The sequence below is a fragment of the Ursus maritimus genome, unplaced genomic scaffold (genome assembly GCF_017311325.1).
Source record: "Ursus maritimus isolate PB19 unplaced genomic scaffold, ASM1731132v1 scaffold_2, whole genome shotgun sequence".
Lineage (NCBI taxonomy): Eukaryota > Metazoa > Chordata > Mammalia > Carnivora > Ursidae > Ursus > Ursus maritimus.
In genome coordinates, this window is record NW_024424452.1 from 20268835 (window position 1) to 20287661 (window position 18827).

The window sequence follows — 18827 nt, forward strand, 5'->3', positions numbered from 1 at the left end:
TGGGCATGGCAGCCATGCCCGCAGAATTGCGCAGCGTAGAGTGAACCAGATCTGCCTTCACTCTTCTGGTTGGCAAAGGATGGAAAAAAAGACTGCAAATTGCTTGCTTTCTTTCCTGTTTTCCAAAAGAAGCAACATTTGTTTGCATTCTTTACCATACTGCTTTGGTGCTGGAAGCCAGTAGGTGGCTAGCAGTATCATAAACCCCTTTCCCTGTTTGATGTGCACTCAATGTTCATTTACCGTTTGCTTTTGTCATCTTGTACGCTGACTAGTTAACACTTGAATGTAGCAAGTGACTTAGGTTTGAGTATTCCTGGTATTCATTCACTCACCCATCCACCCACCCATCTACCCACTTACCGACCCATACATCCACCCATCCACGTATCCATGCATCCATGCATCCATCCATCCATCCACCCATCCATCCACCCATCCATGCATCCACCCATCCATCCCTTCGTCCATCTATCCAGCCATCCTTCCATCCATGCATGCATGCATCCATCCATCCATCCCTTCGTCCATCTATCCAGCCATCCTTCCGTCCATCCATCCATCCATCCATCCATCCATCCATCCATCCCTTCGTCCATCTATCCAGCCATCCTTCCATCCATCCATGCATCCATCCATCCATCCATCCATCCATGCATCCATCCATCCATCCATCCATCCATCCATCCATCCACCCATCCATGCATCCATCCATGATGCATCTAACCATCCATCCATCCATCCCCTCATCCATCTATCCATCCATGCATCCATGCATCCACCCACCCACCCACCCATCCAGTCAGATTTACTGACTAACTGTGTGCTGGATGCAGTCCTAGGCACAGTTGGTGACTGAAACCTCCCCCACCCCCAGCTTTCAGTCTTGCAGGCAAATTGATAGATGAATACAAGGTAGAAAACACGATGATAGACTTTCTTAAAAGGCTCTTTTGTTGCTTAACCTTTTGATCAGCCACCTGGAGTGGGGTACAAATATACAGCCACTTTAGGAAAAGTGCCTTTGAACTTGAGATTTTCCTCTAGTCTGCCTGAATTCACTTCCCCACACTGGTATGGGCCGATGACCCCCAGAGGCCACTTTGGGTGGAATGTCAGATAGTTCAGGACCAGAAGATGCTGAAAAAGATGAGCCTCTCTACAGAGTAGGTACTAAGATTTTTCTTGTCCTTTTCTCTACCGTGGCCATCTATAAAGCACTAAATAACCACATATAAAGTAAAATAAACGCATAGAACAAGGATGACCTGTTTATGCCCACACTGCCACGGAGACGAATTTGCCTCAGCTTCTCCGGATGGGGAGGGAGTGCCTGGTGGGATGTGAAGCTAGCTGCTTAGGAGACAAGAATCTCGTTCAGGCCTCACAGCTGAATTCGGACTGCTCTGTGTATTCCTGAGTTCCTTTTTACTCACAGAATTTGCACAAGTTCACGTTTTGGTTGAAAATCACAAAGGCTTCAACCTCCCAAGGCTTCCTTAGGCACATCATAAGCTCCACGTTGCTCTTGTCAAAACTGCCGCTCCACACACGTCTTTGTTTCGGCTTTAATATTTTTGTTTTTTGAGGAAAAAAAAAGTATTTGCAGACTCACACATTTCCATTTACCTGTAGCCTTCAGTTTGCTGAATCAAGGCTAAATACATTAAGACGATCATTAGAACGTCCTGCAGAAGGACAAATAGAATGTCAGTCCTCGACTTGCTTTTGTTCTTTGTGCCCTGTTTTTTTGTGTATACTTCACGAATGGCGCTCACTCTTTGGTGACCCTGACAAAATGCAGCTGTGAAGCTCAGTGTACGAAGTTCTGAGCCGGCCTGAGTTCTCATCTCCGTCCACCGTGCTGCTGACCAGCTCTGGGCCGTGAGCCATCATTGAGTCTCAGGGTTGCTCTTTCCCCAAGTCCAAACGATCGATAACACCCGAGCACTTTATAATTTATAGTGTTAGGATCTTGCCACGCTTTTGCTTTGTTTTGTACACTGTGTGTGTGTCGAATCTCGTTCTTTTGAAGTCCAAAAGCCCTTTCATGTTTTTTAATATTGCCAATGTAAGTACGAGCAAAAACTAGAAATTCCTTGCTGGTCGCTGTGAAATGGTGTCTCTTGTGATATTCGAGTGGCAGAATATCTGGAAGACGAAGCAGTGAAACCCCATAAAATATTCAGTCCTGTGTGGCCCCAAGTAAACCGTAGCTTTGCAGACCCAGTGTGAACTATTTAAAGTTCCCGATCACCTCCTTGCCTGCCGCAGCGAAAACTCTGGGTGGACTATGGTATTTTGATAGCATGCTGACTAGCTTTCTCACGGCGAATGCCTGACATCTAACTTGACTTCTACTCTCCTTAGTCCTCCAAAACCCAAGGACTCCACACCTGCCCCTGCCCCAGGGAGAAACAGCAGTCAGATGGCCGCCGGCCAGAACCAGGCCCCCATGGCGGCCGGCTCCCATCAGCTCTCCGTCGGCCCGGGGCACAATTCCGCCGGCCCTAGCCCGCACACTCTGCGCCGAGGTAAGAAGCCACCTTTACTCCTTCCCCTTAGGGAGGGATGTGCGGACTTCCTTGGGTTAGCGCAGGGATTCACGTTGCAAGGCTTTCCGACAGATGGTCTCCATGTCTGTTATAAAATGGTAAGCGAGAGAGGCACCTGCATGGGTTTGTCGGAGGAGCACGTGACTCTTGATCTTGGAGTCGCAAGTTCAAGCCCCACGTTGGGTGTAGAGAGTACTTTAAAAAAAAAATCTTAAAAAAAATGGCAAGCAGAAAAATCAGTCATTTAAGAGCAAAATCATTAAAAAGAAATGAAATAATGGAGAGCAGAAAAGCAGGCATTTAAGAATATGTTTAAGCCACAAAGCCTAGCAAACAAAAAGTTGCTTCTCAGAAACAACGCTCCCAGTTTTCCAGGAATCTGGCATTCCAAGCTCTCCCTCTGCTGGGAAACCTCTGTTGTAGCCAGGCACTATGGGTCTGCAAGCCGCTGCAGCCTCTAGACTGAGGTCAGGGCTTTCTGGGTCCTGACTGACGGCATATGATCTGAATCGTGCCCACCCATATCCCTCAACCTCCACCCAGCAGTTAGGGGGGTTGTGCTAAAACACAGCAGATCGTGTTATCGCTCTGTTGAAACTCTCCAATGGCTTTTGTGCAGACCTCCCCCGTGGGCCCCGTGTGGTTGGGCCTGCCTTTGGGGCCCCCGCACTTACCACTCCCCTTTCTCACCAACCTTCAGTGGTCCTGGTCTGCTCTCTGCTCCTGGAATGCCCTAAGCTCATTCCCTCTTTTTTTTTTTTTATCCTTTTAAAAGTGAGAACAGGGGTGCCTGGGTGGCTCAGTCGTTAAGCGTCTGCCTTCGGCTCAGGGCGTGATCCCGGTGTTCTGGGATCGAGCCCCACATCAGGCTCCTCCACTGGGAGTCTGCTTCTTCCTCTCCCACTCCCCTTGCTTGTGTTCCCTCTCTCACTGACTGTCTTTCTCTCTGTCAAATAAATAAATAAAACCTTTAATAAATAAATAAATAAATAAAAGTGAGAACAAGCAGGGGGAACAGCAGGCAGAGGGAGAAGCAGGCTCCCCAATGAGCAGATGCGGGACTCGATCCCAGGGCCCTGGGATCATGACCTGAGCCGAAGGCAGATGCCTAACTGACTGAGCCACCCAGGCGCCCCTCTTTATAGCTTCCGCATTCCACGTTTTCTCTTCTGGAACATTCTGACGCACAACATCTTCTCGTGGTTCTTTTTTTTTTTTTTTTTATTGAGGTGAAAAGACAGTGAGATCTACCCTCTTAAATCTCCCAAGAGTACTACGGCACGGTGTGGTGCAGCGGACCTCTAGAACTTACTCATCCTGCATAAGTGAAACTTGGTGTCTGTGATTAGCAGCTCTCTGTTGTCCCCTCCCCAATTCTCTCTCTCCAGCCCTGGCAACCACCCTTCCACTCTCTGACTCTGTGGGTTTGACTGCTTTACATACTTCATGTAAGTGCAATCACGCAGTATTTGCCTTTCTGTGACTGGCTTATGTCACTCAGCATAATGTCCTCCAGCTCCATCCACCATGTTGTATATGGCAGGATGTCCTTCTTCAGGCTAAATAATACTCCATTGTACGTATATCCCACATGCAGTCATCCATCGATGGGCTTTTTTTTTATCCAATCATCCGTCGATGGACATTTAGGCTGTTGTGACATCTTGGCTATTGTGAAGATGCTGCAGGGACCAGAAGAATGCAAATATCTTTTCGAGATCCTGATTTCAGTTCTTTTGGATAAATACCCAGAAGTGGGTTTGCCGGATCATATGGTAGTTCTATGTTTAGTTTTCTAAGGAACCTCTATACCATTTTCCATCATGACCGCACCAATTGACATTCCCACCAACAGTGCACAAGGGTTCCATTTTCTCTCCATCCTCGCCAACACTTGTCTTTGGGTTTTTTTTAATAGTAGCCATTCTGACAGGAGTGAGGTGATGTCTCACTGTGGTTTTGATCTGTGTTTCCCTGACAATGAATCATGCCGAGCATCTTTTCCTGTGCCTGTCGGCCATCCGTATGACTTCTTTGGAGAAAAGTCTATTCAAGTCTAGCCCATTTTAAAATCAGGTTATTAGTTGTTTTCCTATTGAGTTGTAGGTGTTCCTTACATATTTTGGAAATTAACCCCTTATCAGATAGATGGTTTGCAACTGTTTTCTCCCATTCTGTGGGTACCTCTTTATCTGTCGATCATTCCCTTTGCTGTGCAGAAGCTCTGTAATTTGATGTGGACCCACACATCCATTCTTCCGTTGCCTGTGCTTTTGGTGCCATAGCCACGAAACCATTGCCAATTCCCATGTCATGAAGACTTCCCCCCTGTATTTTCTTCAAGGAGTTTGACATTTTCAGGTCTTATGTTTAAGTCTTTTTTTTTTTTTAAGATTTTATTTATTTATCTGAGATAGATCGAGCAAGAGAGAGAGCACCAGCGGGGTGGGGGAAGGGGGGAGGGGCAGAGGGAGAAGCAGGCTCCCCACTGAGCAGGGAGCCTGATGTGGGACTCGATCCTGGAACTCCAGGATCATGACCTGAGCCAAAGGAGACGCTTAACTGAGCCATCCAGGCACCCCTCTTATGTTGAAGTCTTTAATCCATTTTGAGTTGACTTTTGTTTATGAGGTAAGATAAGGGTCCAGTTTTATTCTTCTGCCTGTGGATATCCACTTTTCCCAACACCACCTGTTGAAGAAACCGTCCTTTCCCCATTGTGTATTCTCCGTCAAAGATGAGATGGCCGCATATGCGTGGACTGATTTCTGGGCTCTCTATTCTGTTCCACACATGGTTCCTTATCATTCAGATCACAGCTCAGAGATTACCCACCCCGTGAGCCCTCCTCGTTATCCCACTCTGAACTGATGCCTAGCCCTACCTCCACCACTCACCGACTCTTCTTCTGTCCTATCACTCTTGGGGCATTTTTTCTTGATCTGAAATTTTAAAATTTTGTTTTTTACCTTGTTGCCAGTCTCCCCTAGTAGCTCTTAGAGAGCTGGGATCTTACCTGTCTTGTGCATTCACTCCCATATGCCTAACCCTGTGTCGTTGCCTGTCACAGAATGGGCACTCAATAAATCTTTGTGGCCTGGGAGTTACAAGTGCCACTTACATCTAGAATAACTGAAGGATGATTCTGCTTTCCCCGCATCTTGGAAGTTTAGTGATGTCTGGAGACAGTATAGGTTGCCAATGTTATTGGCATCTGGTGAGTAGAAGCCAGGACTGCTGCTAAACGTACTACAATGCACAGGATAGCCCCCCACAACACAGTTCTGTGTGCTAGATAATTCTGTCTAGCCCCGAATGTCAGTCGTGCCAAGGTCAAGAAATTCTGGTCTAGAAAGGGACATGATTCATTGAAGACTTTTTTTTTTTTTAAGATTTTATTTATGTATGTGAGAGAGAGAAAGAGAGAGAGCGCACGAGCAGGGGAGAGAGGGAGAAGCAGGCTCCCCACTGAGCGGGGATCCAGATGCGGAACTCGATCCCTGGACCCCGGGATCATGACCCCAGCTGAAGGTGGACGCTCAACCTACTGAGCCACCCAGGCGCCCCTCATTGAGGATGTTTCCAAAGCCAATTCAATTCCACGTGAACCAGGTTGCCCTCTATCTGGACTCCCAACTGCATCTGCTGGGCTAGGGATGACCCTCACTGTAAAATGACTTGTGTTCTTGGTAGTTCAAGAAACAGTGAATTTATTGTAGCAAGCACATTCTGTATGTAGTGAAGAATATAAATATGTCTCATTTTTGAATTTGATATGATTTTAGACTTAGAGCTCCCATGATAGTACAGAGAATCCCTATATAGTCCTTGCTGAGCTTCTCTTAATTTCAACATCTTACAGGGTAATTACTGAAATCAGGAAATCGACATGGATATAGTGGCATTAGCTAAACCTCAGACTTTCATCAGATTTCCCCAGTTTCTCCAGTAAAGTTTTCTTTCCGTCCCAGTGTCAAACCAGAATCCCACATGGCATCTATTTTTATATGTTTGGATTTTTTTCAAAGGTGTACAATGTGATGATTTAATATACATATACATTGTGAAGTGATTGCCACACAGTCAAGTTAAGTTGTAGGAATAAGGAACTCATATAACTAAAAAAGCAAAAAACCTGATTTTTAAAATGGGCAAGGAATGTATTTCTGAGTCCATATTCTTTTTTTTTAAATTCACTTAGCCAAGGTATAGTACATCATTGCTTTTCAGTATAACGTTCAATGATTCATATTCTTTTTATCATCTCTTTACCATCTCTGTAACCAGGACTGGGAAAATGGAATAAATAACCACTTTGCTGTTTGCCATGAAACAACCTTGAGCTAATTGGGAAAGTCACATACAGACATAATAAATTCTTAGGGAAAAAGTCTTTTTTTTAGGGGAAAAATTCTAAGGCCACACTTATAACAAGTCCATAATAATGCTGCACGGACTAATTACACAAGTGCTAAGGGAGGTCAAGGAGGTATGCAGGCTGGCTTAACGGAGAGGAACAGAGACAGGATCCCACCACCACCGGGCAGGAAGGAGCTGCAGCGGGTCCAGGGAGGTCCTGTCTCTTATCTCAGGTCCACACAGGACAAAAGTCCCGCCAGAGCAGGATTACTCTTGAAAAATCTCTGTGAGGGAGGCTCAGTGAATCCAGTGGAGCTAGGTTTTCCCCAGAATCTCACTTCTTCAGCTGTTGACTTGAGTTTAGGGGCGATGCTGTTTAAAAAACACAAAAAACAAAAAACGTGAGTGTGTGTGTGTGTGTGTGTGTGTGTGTGTGTGTCTTTGCGTGCGTGCGCGCGCATCTTCAGCGAGACTCGGAATGACGTCAGCACGGGGATGCCCCTCCTCGAGCCTGGCCACGCCTCCCGCGTTACCACGTGTGCCTGGGAGCAGCCGTCCTGGGGAATAGTAGACGCTGGTCCACCTGCTGGCAAGGGCCGTGCCCCCGGTCTAGTGAGAAGCAGAGGTGGGTGGGCCAGGTAGGGCGGGGCCGGATGGCCTGCAGGGCCAGGTGAGTGAGCGGCAGGACCGGAAGCAGTGGGCAGCGGTGCTGGGTGAGCGGTCTGGGGTACGAAACCGGCATTCCCAGAAGGTTGTTTGGCCGTAGTGCAACCTGCCCTGGCTGTTGCCTGACGCCGCCAGAGGGATGAGACCTCATACAGGGGGTGGTGGAGGCCACGGGTCAGCCGACTTCCCGAAAGACGCGTACTCTTGCGAGGCCTGGTCGATGCTGGTCGCGGGGAGGGGCAATGGGGATAAATGGCGCAAGGCCTTGGACTGGAAAGTTTGAACTGTAGTGTTTGCCTAAAGTCACACAGCTGGTTGGATTAAAGGCTGCCAATTTAACTTTTCCTAACTGAATTCCTATAAATATAAAGTAGAAAGAAAAATGCCTTCGCAGGGGCGCCTGGGTCGGCTCAGGTCATGATCTCGGGGTCATGCACCGAGCCCTGCGTTGGGCTCCCTGTTCAGCGGGGAGTCTGCTTCTCCCTGTCCCTCTGCTGCTCTGTCTCTCAAATAAATAAATAAAATCTTAGGGGAAAAAATGCCTTTTTAAGGGGTGCATTGTAGGAATGCCCACGAAAACACCATCTTTATAAAGCACAACACAAACGTTAGGTGGAATTTTTATGAATTACAGGAAGGGAGGCGAAGTCAGGTACGCTGCTTGGTTACAAACCCCACTTCGACCTTCTTAAGGCAGCCCTCTCCCCTGAGCCACCGGTGTCTTCGTCTGCACCCCAGCTGATCCCAGAGGGTAATTAGGTCTTCTCTTCCTGGATTCCGGGTATAACCCTGCTTGCAGGTTGAGGCCCTCCTTATGGCCACATTAGGAGTCTCTCCTGCTTCCCCAAACCACAGATCTCTGGCTGCCCCACAGGACGAGTGTGATCCTTCTGCCCCCGCCTCAGCCTCCCCAAACGTTCATAGGTGGTCTTTTTTTTTTTTAATTTTTTTTTATTATATTATGTTAGTCACCATACAGTACATCCCTGGTTTCTGATGTAAAGTTCGATGATTGATTAGTTGTGTATAACACCCAGTGCATCATGCAATACGTGCCCTCCTTACTGCCCATCACCAGCCTATCCTATTCCCCCACCCCCCTGCCCTCTGAAGCCCTCAGTTTGTTTCTCAGAGTCCATAGTCTCTCATGCTTCATTCCCCCTTCTGATTACCCGCCCTTTCCTTATCCCTTTCTTCCTCTACCAATCTTCCTAGTTCTTATGTTCCACAGATGAGAGAAATCATATGATAATTGTCTTTCTCTGCTTGACTTATTTCACTTAGCATTATCTCCTCCAGTGCCGTCCATGTTGCAGCAAATGTTGAGAACTCGTTCTTTCTGATAGCTGAGTAATATTCCATTGTATATATGGACCACAACTTCTTAATCCAGTCATCTGTTGAAGGACATCTTGGTTCCTTCCATGATTTAGCTATTGTGGACAATGCTGCTGTGAACATTGGGGTGCATATGGCCCTTCTCTTCACTACGTCTGTATCTTTGTGGTAAATACCCAGCAGTGCAATGGCTGGGTCGTAGGGTAGCTCAATTTTTAACTTTTTAAGGTACCTCCACACTGTTTTCCAGAGTGGCTGTACCACCTTGCATTCCCACCAACAATGTAGGAGGGATCCCCTTTCTCCACATCCTCTCCAGCAATTGTTGTTTCTTGCCTTGTCAATTTTTGCCATTCTAACTGGCGTAAGGTGGTATCTTAGTGTGGTTTTTATTTGAATTTCCCTGATGGCTAATGATTTTGAACATTTTTTCGTGTGTCTGTTAGCCATTTGTATGTCATCATTGGAAAAGTGTCTGTTCATATCTTCTGCCCATTTTGTGATTTGTGTATTTGTTTCTCGCGTATTGAGTTTGAGAAGTTCTTTGTAGATCTTGGACACCAGTCTTTTATCTGTAGCGTCATTTGCAAATATATTCTCCCATTCCGTGGGCTGCCTCTTAGGTTTTTTGACTGTTTCCTTGGCTTTGCAGAAGCTTTTTATCTTGATGAGGTCCCACAAGTTCATTTTTTCTTTTGTTTCTCTTGCCTTTGGAGATGTATCATGAAAAAGGTTGCTTTGGCCCATGTCGTAGAGGTTGCTGCCTATGTTCTCCTCTAGGATTTTGATGGATTCCTGTCTCACATCGAGGTCTTTCATCCATTTGGAGTTTATCTTTGTGTATGGTGTGAGAGAGTGGTCAAGTTTCATAGGTGGTCTTAGATAAGGTCCACGATACTCCCATGGCCCCGGCACCCGACTCCCCTGCCTTCTCTCCTAATTCCCTCGGCACCCTTTCATGTCAGGAATAGTCTTTTATTCAATGTGAATTTACAATTAATAGCGCTCAGAATAGAAAGCTAGACGTTTTTCTTTTTAAGTTGTTTCTGGTAAGCGGATTATGGCTACTATTCTGAAGAGTTCTTCCTTTGTCGGCTGGTGGTTTCTGTGGGAAAAGGTCTTAGAAGGTCCAGGGTCAAAAGTTCAAGGCCAGCAGAGCAGAGCAGACGTTATACCCTTTTCATTCCTGAATTCTGAGCCCTGTGAGCAGGGAGCCAGGCAGTGTAGGAAGGAGGAAGGGGATGAGAAAGAGTTCGGGGAGCCCGTAGAGCATGGTTGTGAGCCTCTGTTTTGCTAGTTACTAGCTGTGTGATCTTTTGCAAATACTTGACTACTCTGAGCCTCGGTTTTCTCCACCGTGAAATGGGTTTGACAATGCCTGTCTTGAAGGGAGCCCGTGGGACTTAAATGAGCCTTAAATGGGACTTCAGTTTACGTGAGGGGCCTAACTTGGTGCTGGTGATGTGGGGTAAATTATACTCCTTAATTTCCCTATCGCTTTTGGGGAAGATTAGTAGGATCTCAGTACAGTTTGAAAAATACTAACGTCTCTCCTTTCCACCCACCTTTCCCAGCCCAAAACCAGGTCCCAGACCCATTGTTTTCCATTTCACCTTCTTCAGTAGCAAATTCTGCCCCCACGCTCCTTTAGTGACACTGAGCTCAGCTGGTATGGGGCAGGTGATGCAGTTCAGCTCTCCTTAGAGAAATCTAGCTAAGGCAACTCTTTCAGACTTAATGTACTTCTATCCAGAGCGTATCTGTTAATCCAAATGATTCTGGAATGGGTAGAAATATTTTAAAAATATATTTTAAAAATTAAGCCCTCCAGGAGAAGCTGGCTTAGGGCAAGGGGCCATGGGGTATGTATAGGCAGATGAGTCATGTTTGGGGGTCACCCTCTTCTAGTTGTTCTTGCTTCTCCCCGATTCTTCCCGGGCTCCCAGATCATGCAGGAAGGACACAGACAAGTAGGCAGCTCGGTGGGCTTAGAGCAGCGATTCGGTGTAGGGAGGCGGCCCCCGTTCACTGTGTTCTCTTCATATTGAACTTTTCAGACAACAGGTCTTGGGGTACCTGGCTGGCTCTGTCGGTAGAGCATACAACTCTCGATCTCGGGGTCGTGAGTTCAAGCCCCACATTAGGTGTAGAGATTAGTAAAAATTTCTTAAAATAAAAACTAAACAACAGGTCTTTAAAGGTCCATATGTGTATAAGATACTTTTTTTTTTTAAACCATAAACTTCTTGTCTGGGAATAATTTTAGATTTCCAGAGAGGTTACAGAGGCAGTGCTGGTTGTCTCCATATGCCCCTCACCCACTTCACCTACTGTCCCAGGTCCCTGGGGTGCATTTACCACAGCCAAGAAACCAACCCCGCTGCTTTACTGTGGACTAAACTCCATATTTTGTTCAGATTTCACCAGTTATTCGACCAGGGGCCAGATTCTGTCCCAGGCTCGCTCCCATCCAGGAGACCACAGTCATCTCATCTCCTGAGTCTCCTCTGGGCTGTGACAGTTTCTGTCCTCCCTTGTGTTTTCGTGGGCTTGATGGCTTGGGGGAGGGCCGGTCAGGCATTTTGAAGGATGTCCTCAATTCATATTTGTCAGCGGCTGTTCTCCTGGTTAGACTGGCCCTGGGGCTTGTGGGAGGGAGACCACAGATGTGAAGTGCCCTCCCGCTTTTATCCTTCCACGGGGTGCATGTTATCAGCCGTGGTGGGGTTCACCTGATAAAGGCAGTGTTGGCTTTTCTTACTGAAAGGTGTTTTCTCCCTTTGTGCAGCTGTTAAAAAACCTGCTCCTGCACCCCCAAAACCGGGAAACCCCCCTCCTGGCCATCCCGGGGGCCAGAGTTCTCCAGGAACATCTCAGCATCCACCCAGTCTGTCACCAAAGCCAGCCACCCGAAGCCCTTCTCCTCCCACCCAGCACGCGGGCCAGGCTCCCGGCCAGCCCTGCACGACCTCGCAGCCCTCTGCACCCCGGAGGTACTCCAGCAGCCTGTCCCCGATACAAGCTCCCAGTCACCCACCGCCACAGCCCCCAACGCAGGCCGCGCTGCTGGGGCACAGCAAACCGGGTAGCCAGGGCCCGTCCGCCCCCGCGACACTGCCCAGTGAGCCTGGACTTGAGCAGCCGCCTCACACCCCTCCCCAGACTCCAACGCCCCCCAGTACTCCACCTTTAGGAAAACAGAACCCCAGCCTGCCAGCTTCTCAGACCCAGGCGGTGAGTAACCCCGAGACGGCGCAGCCACACGCTGGAACCTTACCAAGACCGAGACCAGTACCAAAGCCGAGGAACCGACCCAGCGTGCCTCCACCCCCACATCCTCCGGGCGCCCACTCGGCTGGGGACGGCACCCTCACCAACGCAGCTCCTACTGCTTCCAAGATAGTAACGGGTAAGTGAGAAATGCGGTTCGGACCTTTCCCCCATCTGCGCTACATGGCTTCTGTACTCTCCCCTTTCGTTTGGGCCTTGGTTTTCAGCAGGGGGCAGCAAACTATATCCACTGGCTAGATCCGGCCCGTAGCCCATTTTGTGTAAATAAAGTTTTATTGGGACACAGCCACTCTAATTTGTTTACATACTGTCTTTGGCTGCTTTTGTGCTAAGTTAACAGTTGTATAGTCCTTCCAGAGAGTATGTGGCTCACAGAGCCTAAAAATATTTACTCCCTGGCCCTTGCAGTTAGCTAGCCTCTGATTCATAGTCTCATTCTGTGTTTTAAGACCTATCACCGTTTACCTTTTTCTAAGTATAGTGACCTAATCCAGGTGGAAGGTAATGTACGACGTGAGCGTGAAATTCGTTTCTTAGCAAACTCCTCTTTAAGATACTTATTTTCCTTCTAAAGGTAAAATTGTTCATAGTAAGTGAAGCATTCCAGGTATAACTTTAAAAACATGATCTGTGCCCATTTGGATGCTCTGGGAAGGCAGGTATTGGGGCATGATCACATCAGAACTCCAGCCTTGAGTGGTGAGGGAGGGAAGGATCAAGAATTTCCCATAATTCCCCTGGAAACCTGTTTCGGGTGGTGGTGATTGTACAGATAGATTTCAGTAGGCTGCCTAATGGGGTGTTTTTTTTTTACAGGCAGTCCAAAACACGATCATTTTATTTAATTATGATTTCTTTTAAAAATTCCACCCCGAGGGCTCTAATACATTACTCGATTTAAGGATGAGGGGGATGGGTGGGGGTTTTAATGTGTTTTTAAAAACGGCACTTAGGAGCTTTGAATCACAACAGCTTAGTTTTAAATTTCCTACGTGGAGCTAGTTTCAGAGAAGAAGCTGGACTATACCTCTGGGCTATCCAGCTGTACCACACGACTTCTCTGCTGAAATGAGCCAACGGTATCCCCCAAACTGGTACCCCAAATGATGAGGGTTAACCAACTAGTCTATCTTTCGATGACCCAATTTTTTTTCAGGAGTATACTCCGTAAATGCATGTATGATAAATGGTTAATAATTTCTGATGACACTCCAGCTTTTATTTTTAAAAAACAAAGCCATATTGGTGTGTTTGTTTGTTTGTTTCCCAATAGATGCCCTCACAGGTGGGGAAGGTTCCCAGGACTAAGGTCTGTAACCCCCCCCCCCCAGCAGCTCGCACCACAGCTGCAAATGCTCCTGCTTAGCCGTGTTTTGCATATGTGCTTGTGACTCCCTGATCAGGAGCAGCTGATGACCCCCTGCCATCCGTTCGGTAGCATTAGACATTCCTTATGTTCTTATCAAAAGCATTCCGAGCTGCAGTGCTCCAAATTCAAGAGGTAGATGTCCGTAGATTGAGAACCCGATTTCAAGCTACTCTCCTAAGATACAAGGAGTGTCTTCTTTCTTGTTGGTAAGCCTTTCCTAAAGTGTCCCGCTCTTCTCAGTGATTTACCTCTCATCGACGGGCTCATCACATCCAACCAGAGAGGACTCGGGTGCAGCCAGCACAGAGAATTGTGTTCCCTGGGTCTTGAGCTTTAATTTTTTAATCGTTTATCTCAAGTGCAAGTTAACCGCATGGAGCTTCTTAATTCAATGTTCGAAATTCTCAGGACCAAAAAAAAAAAAAAAAAAAAATCCTCCTCCAAAGATCCCACACTAAATTCCTTTGCATTCCAGCATGCTTACATTTTGCTTTCTTAAACCATACGAGCTTTTCCAAGGGCGCAGTGAGGCTCGTCTGAACCCCGCCTTCGGGTCCGCATTTGGATACTGTGGGGCTCTCGTCATGTGTACCGTTACTCTCATCCGCTGAGCTGAGCCTCACCTTTGGTGGGCTACCTCGCCAGAGTATTCGCAGCTTTGGTCCGAGTAAGGCTTTCTGGAGAAACCAGAAAGGGAAACTAGAGTGCGACCTTTAGGACAGGAGGAGGGCACAGGGATGAGTCCCCCTTCCTGACTCCTGATAACCCAGAAGCCTCGGGTTGCCCAGCAGGGTGTGGAGGTCATGTACAAGAGTGAAGTGACCAACCTTTAACACGTCAATACTTTGGACACACCCAAATTCCCCTCTCCCCGCCCCCAAATCTTTCCTTCTTTTTAGATAGAAAACTACAAACCAGAATCATGTCTGTTGTTTAATACCTTTCTCGTATGGTGACTAACATAATATAATAAAAAATCATTAAAAAAAAAAATACCTTTCTCACCGCAGGTGTATTTATACTGATCTGGTACAACCCCGTAAGGCTCTGTACTTTATAATTATCAGGTCAGGGAAGTCTTATAGGAAAACTACTTTTCCTTAAGATATTAGCTAAGTATTTAAAAACCAATCTATGTTATGAATTCTCCTACACTCGAGAAATTCCAGGTCAGCACAATGCCATTTGGATCGCAGAATTAAATTTTAATTGCTTAAAATCGCCTGGACTGCCCTCCCACCCCCGAGAGCACACGGAAGGCCAGCACTGAGGACTCACGAACTGCTCTTATTAACCATTCCTGGATACGGCCATTGGGTATTTCGACATAACTCCCTAGGAAGGCGGTTCTTTATTACGACATCGTGTTTGCACGTGGAAAACCACAGACAGATTCCTAGAAACAGGTTATTTGTTTAGACCAGTTAAACCCCAAAAAGTGGAATGAAGGCCTGGGGATTAGGATAAACTCTCGGGGGAGATTGTTGCCGTCAAGCACCTTTGGCAGTCGACCTGTGGCAGCTCAGCACCAGCGCGGGGGGAACGGAGGGATTCTGGTGTCACTGGAATCTTCTTCCTTGTCATTACTGTAGAAAGCGCGACAAAGCGTTTAGCTTTGAAAGTAAGAGAGTTGACATCTTGCTGTTCTTAAAGGAATAGATTCTAGCCACGAGTGTTCTAATTTCAACATTTTATTAAATAATTTAGATGTATGACCCGCCATATTCAGTAAGAACTGAAATTGGAATATTTAATGGTAAGGAAAAGGCACCTGATTGGCCAAAGCATTTGTGCTACTTTACGATCATGTTTGTGCACTAACGCCTGTTACTAACCGGCACCCTTAACCCCGCCTGCTTGCATCCCTGCTAACAGTGCATGTACTAAAGGAGGCCGGCTGCAGCCATGCTTGCTGAATACGAAGTGTGTTCACAGACGTGGGACGGGGGCTCACGGGGCTGGCCCTGTGACTTCTCTCCCTTCTGTTCTTTTCTATAGCGGGCAGGCTTGAGGGGTAGTAGAAAGAAGACATTGTAGGCTCGGACGCGCCCGAATTAGAGTTGCAGCTCTGCGTAACATGAGACAAGGCACAACCTCGCTGATCAGTTAGAGAGTGACGTTTGTGAGAATTTCTCCTGAAGGGATTAAATCAGATAAAAGAAGAAAACATCTTACAGTTCTTAACATACGTGGGGTCCTAAGGAAATGGTAGCTCTTTATGATCATTTTTATCTTGGAAAAGAAATACATGCTCAGAGTTATGTATTAGATTCATAGGTCAGCGCTTCAGAAATTCATATGCCCGGACCCAGCCGTCTAGAACCCAGACGCAGGAGGGCTGGGGCTAGGGCGTCCCTATTTAGATTCCGATGTACCACTTGGTTTTCCCAATATCGGTTCTTTCGTGAGTTAAAAAGACAATGCTCAGGAGTAGAAGATATTTCTTAGTATTTCATGGTATTTCACGAGCCTGCAGATACCCATGAGGCATCCTCTGTACACCGTGTCACTCCCAGAACCATCCTTAAAAGCTTGACACTTTGCTGGTTCTCACGGTGTTCTTTTTAAAAACTAACCTCATTTTGGATCCCGAAAGAAACACATTTAAAAAAATTAACCACAGATATCAAAGATTTGGAAACCAGAAATAATAAGAAGGTACTCTTCTGCAGTCGAAGAAGTTCACAATTCACATTCTGTTTTTTCTCTAGTTTTTTTTTTCCCCCTGAAAGTCCAGGGGGTGTACGATCATCGTTATTTTGCACATACAGATTTTGGTCTTGCATTCTTTATCTTACCTTACATCATATGCTCCTTCACGTTATGACGCAGTTTTGACAACCAGCCTTTCAAATGACTGCATAACGTTAAGCAGGCGTATTTTTGCTCATCGCTGGGCATTTCAGTGGCTCCTCCCTCTCCTTGCAGCTTATTTTGAATAACTAGATATCAGAATCAGGTCAAGGTAAATATCCAGTGAGACCTGAACAGGCTCTCTCCTTTGACTAAAATAGTAAAAAATTGGCGCCAAGGCTCTGACAGCACGAGCGAGCTGGTGAGCAGCAGAAGGGAATCCTTCTCTCAGACTCTAGATTACAGATTGGTCAGGGGAGGAAATTGATTCGTCCTGCAGTAGTGCCTGAAAAGTTAAATTTCAAGGATGTATTTGGGTCTTTTACCTCTCAGAGTGACCGTCTGAATAAGCTTGGACAAGCACATCTTGTTGAAGTGACAAGTAAACCTTGTAGGACCAGACCCTAAATTATAGAGTGCCCATTCTGGCCCTTGGGGGGCTCACTTCCTTGATTCAGATACTCAAAAAAAGGAAGGAACCCGGTGAGATTTGTCCAAGCCCCGGATCAGGGGTAACATTCGCCCGAGAAGAGACGCAGCATGCTAGGTGTGTCTGTCTTTTTGGTTTGGGTTTTTTAATATAATATCAGTCATGTGACCTTAGCTCCAAACTCTATGCTCAAAGACCAGCCCTTCTTAGAATGCATGTAAGAAAAACGATGCCTTATGTAAATTTGCAGCCAGAAGTTTTTAGAGGCATTTTTTAAAAATAGAGTTCCTTAAAAGGATTCTAAAAAATAGAATCTTTCTAAAATAACCTTTTCTACCTTTTTGCCGCAATGAACCAGAGTGTTTAAGACTCATGCATTGTATCCTCAGAGACTGTCTTCTCTGTCAGGACCCTCACCCGAGCACGTACAAACTCCGATGGGGCGGAGGGAGAGCGCTATGCCGATGAAAAACCAGACTCCAGGGTCTAACCCGTCTGGCTCTGATCTTCTGTGAGGAGTGCAGTCTCTCAGGGTCCCCCTTTCTTACCTCTGCGGTAGCACTAATGCTGCCTTGGGGTCATTTCACGGGGGGCCAGTGAGCCCCCAGCACCATGCCCGGTATATGGTAGCCGCTAAGTCGTGCCAGCCATTGTGATGAAGAGTAGTCTCCTTCTGGAAGCTGGCTCTGCACACGTGCTGATTCTTACTACTTCCCGTGTGTGAACAGATCTGCTGTCTTCTTTTTAAACATGGTTCAGCCAGCCTGGCCGGCTCAGTCAGTGGAGCATGTGACTCTTGATCTCAGGGTCATGAGTTCAGGCTCCATGTTGGGCATGGAACCTACTTAAAACTTTAAAAATAATAATAAAATCATAAATAAAAATAAAATCAGCTGCCTTTAAACAAATAAAACTGGTTCGTGTAAGGCGGGCGGGGCTGGGAAGTAGTGTACCTGTCAACCCCAGGCAAACCAGGGGAGCAGGCGGGGGGCAGAGGGAAGGGATGTCCCTTACACTCCCACCACACATTTTCCCCCTGAGTGTAGAATTTGTGTGTATTCGTTATAAATAGAGAATTTCAGGAAAGTACAAATCCAGAAATTATTTATATGTGATGGAAAGGAAGGAAGGAATGAAGGAAGGAACAAAAGAAAGGAAGGAAGGAAGAGGAGAGGAGAGGAGAGAGGAGAGGAGAGGAGAGGAGAGGAGAGGAGAGGAAAGGAAAAGTTTGTCCTCTGAAAAAGGTCTGTGGCTGATCGGTGTTGGTTTGCATGTAAATCCACTATTAACAAGTAGAAGTCTAATCAGTACGTATAGTGTCTTTGCAGCACGCAGGCATGGCAGGTCCATAGTCTCTGGTAAACTCTGTGGGCTAAAAAGAGCCTCTGACTGGTTGCACCATCTGTCTTGTTGGGTTAGGGATTGAATTTGCAATGGATTTCTTGTACCAGTCTTGTCTTTGAGACGTGATGACTCTGTCTGAGGATGCAGGAGGGGAGGATTGGAAAGATGGTTGGGCTGGAGGGCTCTTCATCACCTACCCGTCCAACTGGCCAACCACAAAATTTACTGAGAATCAGCCATTAAGCAGCCACTGTTCTAGGCACTGGGGATACACTGAACAAGACAGACACAGTCCCTGCTCTCGTGACTTCCTTTCTGCTGAGGTCAAGTCTGAGACATTTGGACCCCTATTCTGCACACACAGCCCACCCTTGACTACGTCACTGGACAGTGCAAAGCAGCACAGTTTGGTTGGTTTTACAATTATCATAAGACTGAAATTGTCACGTGCATTCAGCACTTGAACTCTCTCACACGTTGGCACCTCCACAAATCTAGAAATTTCTCTGAGTTGTGGTGTATAAGAAACTTGGAGGCCTGGGGCTGCCAACCCAGGAGCCCTCGTGAGAAAAGGGAGTAAATAGATCTCGCAGCTCAGCACGGTAGGGAGCAGGAGCAGGAA

General features: G+C 46.7%; 1 protein-coding gene across 7 annotated transcripts in view; it reads left to right on the top strand.

Moving 5' to 3' along the window:
• Positions 1-18827, top strand: part of ARHGAP17 (Rho GTPase activating protein 17) — an 89173-nt gene that overhangs the window by 68279 nt on the left and 2067 nt on the right. For 2 of the 7 annotated variants that reach the window (XM_040635199.1, XM_040635204.1), the window contains 3 exons: positions 2371-2534; positions 11707-12327; positions 13483-13494. In XM_040635199.1, coding sequence (XP_040491133.1) covers positions 2371-2534; positions 11707-12327; positions 13483-13494 — 797 coding nt within the window. Of the gene's footprint in view, positions 1-2370; positions 2535-11706; positions 12328-13482; positions 13519-15285; positions 15335-18827 lie in introns of all 7 variants that reach the window. The other 5 variants (XM_040635200.1, XM_040635205.1, XM_040635202.1 and 2 more) reach the window with 4 other exon arrangements.